General features: G+C 39.6%; 3 protein-coding genes across 3 annotated transcripts; 2 read left to right on the top strand and 1 right to left on the bottom strand.

Annotated features, from left to right (window-relative positions):
• Positions 1 to 686: 686 nt before the first annotated feature.
• LOC119075385 (histone H1-like) lies at positions 687 to 1525 on the top strand. Its single transcript, XM_037181825.1, has one exon. The coding sequence runs from the start codon at positions 777 to 779 to the stop codon at positions 1446 to 1448; it is 672 nt and encodes a 223-aa protein (XP_037037720.1). The 5' UTR covers positions 687 to 776; the 3' UTR covers positions 1449 to 1525.
• A 531-nt stretch (positions 1526 to 2056) lies between these two features.
• On the bottom strand, positions 2057 to 2544 carry LOC119075399 (histone H3). The gene has a single exon (XM_037181843.1). The coding sequence runs from the start codon at positions 2519 to 2521 to the stop codon at positions 2111 to 2113; it is 411 nt and encodes a 136-aa protein (XP_037037738.1). The 5' UTR covers positions 2522 to 2544; the 3' UTR covers positions 2057 to 2110.
• Positions 2545 to 7417: 4873 nt separating this feature from the next.
• On the top strand, positions 7418 to 8739 carry LOC119075395 (leucine-rich repeat-containing protein 15-like). Its single transcript, XM_037181836.1, has one exon. It carries the CDS (start codon positions 7583 to 7585, stop codon positions 8684 to 8686), a length of 1104 nt encoding a protein of 367 aa, XP_037037731.1. The 5' UTR covers positions 7418 to 7582; the 3' UTR covers positions 8687 to 8739.
• The last annotated feature ends 1101 nt before the right edge of the window (positions 8740 to 9840 follow it).

Below are 9840 nucleotides of genomic sequence, written 5' to 3' on the forward strand. Positions count from 1 at the left end.
TGATGAAGACGTTAGCTCTAATAAACATCGAACAAAACCTCACGTAAATGTTGGGTCGTGAATGTCTGGTGTGCTTGTGCTTTTGTATGTTGGAATCAATAGTTCCATGGATCGAAAGTGCTAAAAAAGTGAATCTGACGAAGGACGGGGACTAGCTAAAGGTCCAACTGCCTCAGAGGGCCCAAATTAAAAGAATCGAAATAAATCGAAATTGGAAAGAGTGTTGGGACAGTGCCATAGAATGTATAGGTTGCAGTGCCCCTTAAAACCATCAAATTTTTCCACACGCAGCCAAATGCGTACGGATTTTGTTACTGCTTTCGATGCATGTAACCCCAGTGCTGTCTAAAATCATTGTGGGCAATCGCTGGACCCCGATTGATCATTAATTTGACTTCATTAAAAAATTAACTTTCGAAGTTCCGATTGCACGTCTGTCACGACGCACTCGTTTTCCATGCGACATTGAATAACCTTGGACGATTGGATGACCTCACGATTAAGATTAGAGTGTCGACATTACGAATCCATCACAACATCCCGGACGGCTCTCGGGTTTCCCCAAAATAATTAACAATTTGGACAATCGTGTACGGTTGGACTACTTTGTGCAAAGTTTTGTATCGTGCTATACAGGCATGATGTTGTTTCCGTGAGGGACTAATGTTTTGTCAGTACCACATTTGCACCGCATTTTTCGAATAAAAATACGCAAATCGTGTGTACCGCAAACATTCAACGCTTTCAAACCGAAATCTAAAAACAAAACATTTACAATGGCCGACACTGCTGTGACCGAAGCTGCTCCCCCAGCTACCTCATCTCCAGCTGCAAAGAAAAGCAAGACTGCTTCTGCTGCATCGAAGAAACCACGAGTGAAGCCAACCCATCCGCCAACAGCCGATATGGTTAATGCTGCTATCAAAAGCCTGAAAGAACGTGGTGGCTCATCGTTGCAGGCAATCAAGAAGTACATCACAGCCAATTACAAGATCGATGCCGAGAAACTATCGCCTTTCATCAAGAAATACCTGAAGAGTGCCGTTACCGGTGGCAAATTGATCCAAACCAAAGGCAAGGGTGCTTCTGGTTCATTCAAACTTTCTGCTACTGTTGCAAAATCAAAGTCCGAATCGGCACCGAAGAAAGCTGCTGCCAAGCCCAAGAAAGCTAAGGCAGCGACCGGTGAAAAGAAACCGAAAGCGAAGAAAGCTGCATCTCCAGCTAAGAAGAAGCCTGCAGCCAAAAGTGCTGAAAAGAAGAAGAAAGCCGCAGCACCAGCTAAAGCAGCAAAGAAGGCTGGTTCCGTGAAGGCACCAAAAGCCCCAAAGGAAAAGTCAACGAAACCGAAAGCTGCCGCTAAAAAGCCAAAAACACCAAAACCCAAGAAGGCAGCTCCAGCCAAGAAAGCAGCACCAAAGAAGGCAGCTGCACCAAAAAAGAAGTAAATTCCTTAAAACATGGGAATTTTCGCCAATTATAAATTGCAATGATCCGATTGCATTGAAAAACACAGCCCTTATTAGGGCTACCAAATTGCTGACGAAAACGTGCAATCCATTTCCATTAATAATACACAACGCGTCTACTATAGTAGTGCGACACTACGACTCGTCGCCATAAAATCAGAATTTTTTGTTGATTCGTTGATTCTTCGAGCTACTTTTAACGAAATTGAACATGTTGATGTACACTACAGGCTCCCATGTATCTTATTATTTTATGTAAGCTGGTCATGCTGAACCAATTTAGGACTGATCACTGCCTATCGAACATCATAATCAAGTTCTGTTGATTTACGTAACAAAACTAAAAAAGAACTAAAACCAATTTTTCACATTTTCTGTGGGATATCCTCTGCTTCGAAATACAACCTTCCCACATGCCTCAACAAAAAATGTACTGTTGCTGCCTACGGTATTGTTCGATTGAAATTTGTATTTTTTGACAGTTGAAAAATCTGCCCAATATTCTCATCTCCTATACTCGAAAGGTTTGTAATTTGTATTATTGTTTATACGGAAAATGAACGTATCGTTTTTCGTTATGAATTTGTTGGTCCTGAAAAGGACCGATTTTGATTGTGGGATGTCGTCACTTATGTAACATCTTAAGCACGTTCACCACGAATACGTCTGGCCAATTGGATATCCTTTGGCATGATGGTAACTCGCTTGGCGTGGATTGCGCACAAATTGGTGTCTTCGAACAGACCGACCAAATAGGCTTCGCTGGCCTCCTGTAGAGCCATAACAGCCGAACTTTGGAAACGTAAATCGGTCTTGAAATCTTGAGCGATCTCACGAACGAGCCGTTGGAAAGGCAATTTACGAATCAACAATTCGGTGCTCTTTTGGTAGCGACGGATTTCTCGCAATGCAACGGTACCAGGGCGATAACGATGTGGCTTCTTAACTCCACCAGTTGCTGGTGCACTTTTACGTGCAGCCTTGGTGGCCAATTGTTTACGTGGTGCTTTGCCACCGGTCGATTTGCGTGCAGTTTGCTTTGTACGAGCCATTTTTCTCTCTTTTGCTGTTGTTTACTTGTCAACGATCAGAAACAGAATGAGGAGAGCGCAACACATTCCCCTCTATTTATATCATTTTGACAGCTCGTTGTATGGCACGGAATGTTTGCATTTTCCCAACTTTGTCGACTGGAATCGGAACATTTTCTTTTTGATTTTCCTTAATTTCGTCGACAGCAAATAGAAAATCGAGAAAAATCGAAATTTGTGTGGAAATTGCAGATTTTAGCCGGAAAACGGAAAATGCAAGTGGAGGGGAGAAGTGTATATAAACGAGTGTGTACCGCTTGCAAAACATTCAGTATCGACTTGTTTTGCATCGTACTAAGTAGACATGATGTTGTTTCCATGAGGAACTTATGTTTTGTCAGCATCACTTTGTTCGAATAAAAATACGCAAATCGTGTGTACCACAAACAATAAACGCTTTCAAACCGAAATCTAAAAACAAAACATTTACAATGGCCGACACTGCTGTGACCGAACCTGCTCCCCCAGCTACCTCATCTCCGGCTGCGAAGAAAAGCAAGGCTGTTTCCGCTGGAAAAGTGATTAAAACCAAAGGCAAGGGTGCGTCTGGTTCATGCAAACTTTCTGCTGCTGTTACAAAAGCAAAGTCTGAATTGGGAAAGTCCAAGGACTATGATGAAGACGATGAGAGTAAACGAATGTCGTTTGTCGATTTCCTCGTTAAACGAAAAGAAACTTTGGAACAGATCTATTTTACATAGATAACAGTAAGATTGCAGTAAAACCCAGCCCTTATCAGGGCTACCAAATTTGTAATGAAAACGTGCAATCCATTTCCATTAATAATACAAGTTGACGTGAACACGTCAAGTCAACTACCGCTTCATTTTGTTGATTGTTTCAGAGCAAACGGATCCTAATAAAATGCATTTGACGCTTAACGAAATTAAAACAATGTAAAATTTGATCAAAGCTTATGAAACAGATTCTCAATGTTTCGTCTGTTTACGGCATAAAGGTGTGTGCTACATAAATGATCCATATATTCTGAACTGCCACTATAATCGGACAAAACAAATGCAAGACCTATATGAAAAAAAGAAGTTACATTATCATGCTAAATTGACTCATAATCTACAAGATTGTTACACAAGCGACAGATACGAAAGATACAATAAAAAACAATTTATAGAATAGGTCTGTTCCAAGCTTATTTGAGCTGTCAAATCGTCATCCATAGATAGGTTCACTTAAAAATATCATCAATCGATGATAAGACGTCTGGATCAGGAGCTAGACCTATTTTAAGTTAAATGGGTATGCAACTGGAGACCCTCGAAATACTATGAAAAACACATTTTAAAAGTTTTCACTCGAATTCCATTTTTGGCACACGAATTCTAATTTTGGGTAATATTTCATTTATTGGCACATCAAGTCTATTTTAGTATCAAAATTTATGTGTACCAAATTCACCCCAACGAGGTGAAATTGGCATTGTGCCAGACTCACCTTAAGGGTCACAAACATTTGTATGGTGTGGCAAATTACCCCATGCCTGGAACAAACATATAATAATCAATGAAAATAGCGAAAAGTTGGTAATTTCCCAATTCTGCACATTTTGTATTAAATGAGAATCGATTTCGTTAAGTTTTGTAAAATATGTGGTCTATGTACGGGGACTGGTTCTCCTACCCTATTCAGTCTACAGTCTACAGTCGTCGTGAACAGACGTTTCTGACACAACCGGCAAAAAATTTCTGTAAAATTTAGTGATTCAAAAAGAGAAATGGTAGAGAGGATTTACAAATTGTGTAATGAAGAGTGTACAGACGGAGCAGGAAGGATTCATTGCTGGGGACCGTGTTCGGCGCCTTTTCATCCAAAATGTATTGGATTTTGAGTTTTATGTGTATACTCGATGAACGTTTGAACAGACAAGAAACTAACAGTGAATCAATATTGAAGCATTTTGAGTCTACAAAAGTTTGAAAATGAAAGGTCAGTAGCAATCAACATGTCGAAAGAAATGGGTAAAAATCGTACAACGGGATCAGACAACTCGCCTAACGGTGGAATCGAAATCCAGTGCAGAAGCAAAGAGGATCAGTCGAAATTATACGAGAAAGCAACAAAGAAATTGGGTGAAGAATACAACGTCATCATGCCAAAGCAGTGACCCCCACCAACACTGCAAACGTCAACAAGTGTTTTGTTTCTGTGTCTGAAATTAATTATACTTTTTGTAGTCAGAACTGACCAGAAAAACGTTTCTGTTGGCTAAATCTTGGTTATGAAGTGCCATGGTCGCCGGTAAAGTTGGAGTTCTCGTATAATCATCCAATAAACCAACGTTTTCGTGCGGCTAATGATACGGTGCTCGTCATAACCTCACAATGTGTACGCGTACCGGTGAAAAAATAGTGACAGCTGGAACCAACAGAAATTCACGACGAATATTTCGAGAACATACTTCGGTCAATTTTTGGACGCTGTGAGCGGAATTTCTTTGCGAGGAGACATTAGGAAGGCTTGGCGAGATTGGTACTCTTCTCAGTGGTGTGTCACTGCCAGGACTCTTAGTTGCTTTGCCTCACTCGCCAGCTTCTCACGGTTGGTTCATGGTCTAAAAGTTTACTCACTGATGTGGCTGGGTCCTATTTTGCTTCTATATGAGTAAAATGATCCGGACTATTCATAGAGCTTATGCTTTCGGGCTATAGAGTGGACAAGGTCGACGGATGGATTGGTGGTGTTATGCCGCTGAAAGATGCTAGTTTTTCCCGGCTTTTATTTTGAAACATTTTGCAAAGATAACGTACACTCGATCAGGGTACATCTCTCTGAATTTATATTCGAGGAATGTATTCCATGTCGTGCAAAACTCTTTGCAAAGGGACGATATAGTCGCCGTGTCGGGTCGTTGTGCTATTCAGTGGTGTGCCATCGTCTGGAAACGCTGTCATTTCGCTTTTTGCCCCGAAGGTCCTCGTCTCAAAGGTGGCTCGTCCGTCAGTCTAATTTGGAAGTAAGGGCTTTTGGGGTAAATAGTGGTAAAGTTTGGCGGTTGACCTTTTGGTGATGCGTTGCTGAGTGACGCTTCTGCCTGGCTCGGCTTTCATATTGGCCCACTGCAGAGAAAGCTTACGTTCGAACGGGCTGGTCTTATAAAATATGAGACTGGACCAGGTCAATATCGAGCGGAATGTAAATCACAGGCTTTATCAATCCCAATGACAAGGACTGTGATTCGGGCGACAATGTTGCCTTACTCGCTGTCATTAGTGAATTTACAGTCTAATGAAACGAGGTTGACGCCAGTCACTCTTTGCTTTCTGGCCTAAGGATTAGCTATCATTTTGGTACCTAATCATAGGGATCAGTTTGCTCGCCTGGAGTGATTCGTGTAGAGCGTAAGGCAATAGGTTGAGAAGGAGATGAGGTCCTGAAAAGGGCTTCAAGATTTTCATGATGACAGGGTAGCACAAAGGATCCCATGATCTGTGTGCATTGATCAGAAATGATCACCCTAACTGATTAAATCTTAAAAAAATGCCAAAGCAGCAAAAGCCAAAAATTCGAATAACAAACATGAGTGAAAAACATAACGGAGATGATATAATTGCGAGCATAAAGAACCAGAACGAGTTAGTGCGGGACGCTGTTATGAAAGTTATACGTGTGTACGACATACGACATTAATTACAGCGAAAGTTACGGTGCGATAATAGAAGAAGATTGTCATTGGCATGAATGTATGCGACGTCGCCGAAAGTCTAAGTGTAATGCGGTGGTACAAATGTTGTGGTTATAAGTCGGTCATATGCAAAAACAAAAAAGCCTGTCTACGTTGTGGTGGTGATCATGAAATCAAAGAATGTAATGCGAAAAAAATGGAGTGTGTCAATTGTAAAAGAGCCATGGAGAGAAATAAGTTGAAATTGGATACGAATCATCACGCATCGAGTAAAGTGTGTCCTGTGTTGCAGAGGAACATTGAAAACCAAAAACTACGTATTACCTATACGACACAAACAGATGATCGTCAAGCAACGATTATTTCAGCCGAACAAGGACGTACTTAGGCGAGCAACACAACAACATTCGGAGCCCAAAGGAAGGAAAAATATAGTGAAGGATTGTGTGTCAATTATATAGAAGTGTTAAAGTCGTAGTTGATTTATTATTGAATATGAGCCGTTAATGAGTGAATTATTTGAAACTATTTGAATTGAATGGAGTTCTAAAGAAAACTTGTGAGCTTAGTGGAGAGTAAGATTGGACTTTCAAGTTTAAGAAACGGAATATTGTAAAGAAAATTTAATAGCTGAATGCTAAATAAAGGTCTTATTATATTATTATTATTCTATTAATCTATTATCCCAAGTTAAAACTTTTAGAGACGTGTGAACGGTTTTTTTTCTTTTGTATTGTAACGCTTCAATTAATTAAATTGGCACACAATAGAGCTCCAGATCATTCATAGTGTGCAATTTTAGAAGAAAAATTATTCAGAAGAGAATTTAAGAATTCAACGTCGTCATGTATATCAACGCACTTCAGGCAACAGTGATCACAGTCGACAGCTGCCATACTATTTTGCATGAAATGGTTTTTTTTACAGTGTTGCACACTGTCAAGTTTGTCTATTTGGAGTACCATTCATGCTTGAAGTGCGTTGATGATATTCATACAATAACCTAAGGTCAATATAATTGAGCAGATGAGCTGAATTTAAGATTTGGCAAATTAAATTATTTTTTTCAGTTAGTGTCTGAGAACTACCAGTCCAACATGAAACTTTTGATTTTGTTGGCTTTGTCATGGAAATTTTCGTTTTCCATGAATTCATTTGAATTCTGTAATTTCTGTAACCCGGGAGAATTGTACCTGAACTGTACCTGAATTGACGAATGTGACAGTGAACAGATTCACACCATCAAGGATGAAAGTGTTATCTGTGGAGATGAGGAAGTACTCAGGGAGAACATCACGACCCTCAGTATTAGGCGATGCATTTTTAACGAGTTCAATTTGTTTAAAAACTGCACATTGCTCAAACTGCACTATATAGAAGATATGCATTCGATGCAAAGGGAGACACTCAGTGAAATGAATCAGTTGACAAACATCGAACTCATGTATACAGATCCTGAAGATCTGACATGGCTAGCATCGGCCATTTCTGGTCTAGCAAATTTGCGATCAGTTCATTGTTACGGTTACAATTTAACAAAGATGAGTGCATCATCGTTTCAAGGCGTCCACCACTTAAAGAAATTGCTTATCGCAGAGTATACGAATCCAACATTGTCATCATTGCCTCCTGGTCTGTTTCGCGATTTGAATCAATTGGAAACTTTGATTCTTCATTTGGGTCATTTGTCAAATTTCAGTGCCATTGACTTTACCGGATTGGAAAAATTGACGTCGTTAAACATAAATATGAAGCAAATTTCGTTTATACCTACAAAGATGTATATTCCGAAGAGTCTAAGATATTTGGTGCTACAGGACAATGGTATCCGCGACATTGCATCAACCTCATTCTCACAAATGCCCAATTTAATTCGCCTGGAAATGAGTCTCAATCAAATTGAGCGGCTACCCGCAAACGCCTTCATTGGATTAACTGATTTGAGGGGGTTAAGTTTGTGGGATAATTCCATTGATCGCATTGAAAATGGTGCATTTACGAACTTGAAAAATTTGAAAAAATTAGATTTGAGAAACAACAAACTTACTGCTCTGGACGAATACACTTTCAAAGGACTTCGTAATTTGAAATATTTGAATTTGGAAGGTAACTCCATATCGACCATAAGTGTCAAGGCATTCTCGGCTTTACCCAATTTGGTCCAATTGATCTTAAGCGAACAGGATGGACTGGTAAATATTGACTTGAATGCATTCCCGCAGTTTGTTGACTTACAGACGAAAACTGTTATTTATACTGCAATAAGCACGGAGCCAGATGATTTTGAAAAGAAGGAAATGGAACGACTTGAAGACCCCAATTATACGGAATTATTCGGAAGTTTCTGGAGCGACGAAATGCCAGATCATCAAGTCGATTTGCACAATTTGACGCAAAGTATGGCAGACCAATCTCTAATTCTGGGCAATTTAGATTTGTCAAGTAATCGAATCACTTCCATAAACGTTGAAAAAAGCCTAGTCTAGCTGAAGTTAATTTACAATATTTTGCATGTTTTGTATCATCAGATTTTAATCCAATAAAAACAGTCATTTTGATGGACCCATTTTTGGATAGAAGTCAAGGCCAGCCAGGTCCTTTTTCAAAGGACATCCGCTCCAGATAAATCTAACAATTTGGGCCACGACTTCCATTTACACAATTCCTCTTATTTATGTTTGCCACATTAAAACCGAATACTATAAATGCTTTCCAGCGTATATACGATCTGTGAAACAATGCTAAGTACGAAATGAAAAATTACAAATTGCCGTTGATTCGACTCCTGTCCCAGTGCTGTAGAGTGTTGTAGAGTAGTGGTAAAACCGTACAAGCACGGACAAGGCAGTGAGGTTGTAGGAGTGGAATAGCTGAAAATTGCGTCACAAAACGCAAATAATACGCCAATCGATCGCTCTCAATATTCTCTCTATAAAAGGGCTTCGCCGGGGTTTTTTTTACCTTACGCTTTAGCAGCGGTCTAGACTTACCCACAAAAACAACAGCAAAAAGAAAATCACAAGAGTCAACACTCAATTGTAACATATTACGATTGTAGAACGTGTGGGACAAGAAATCTCAGAAAATATAAGTTGAGGTGGCTGTTGAATAACTTAACAAATAGATTCTGTGGAGAGTCGTAGTTCAACTAAGTTTCGTAGTGAAGGTATTGTATTGAAAAACAGTCCGACTTTCTAAGCTGAGTTTGACCTTAACCCATTGGTATTCGACATAGATTTTATGTTCTAGAAAAAACAGACACTAGACTTACGCATACGTTGAAAGTACATGTTCTTTTAGAACATTTGGCTCATGGCTTACATGATTCAAACGGTGATTCGCTTGGTCCATGGTCTGAACAAGCGGGCGAGTCCGTACACCGAGAGTTTCTGAAGTATTGGGCTAAATATCAGATGAACAACTTGGAGTCGAGCAATTATCGCAATCAATTGAAAACAGCAATTGTAGAATTTTCATCACGTCATTTGTAAATAAAAATGATTTTACTAGCATTTATATGCGTTCAATATACGCCTGAAACAGATCGAATGCCATTGCTAAAGTCTTATTACATAGTTAAGACCTCAATCTATCTAATACAAGTAGATTTACGTTGAAAAAATTAAAGTTATGGAACTTT

The sequence above is a fragment of the Bradysia coprophila genome, unplaced genomic scaffold (assembly GCF_014529535.1).
Source record: "Bradysia coprophila strain Holo2 unplaced genomic scaffold, BU_Bcop_v1 contig_200, whole genome shotgun sequence".
In the NCBI taxonomy this organism is placed as follows: domain Eukaryota; kingdom Metazoa; phylum Arthropoda; class Insecta; order Diptera; family Sciaridae; genus Bradysia; species Bradysia coprophila.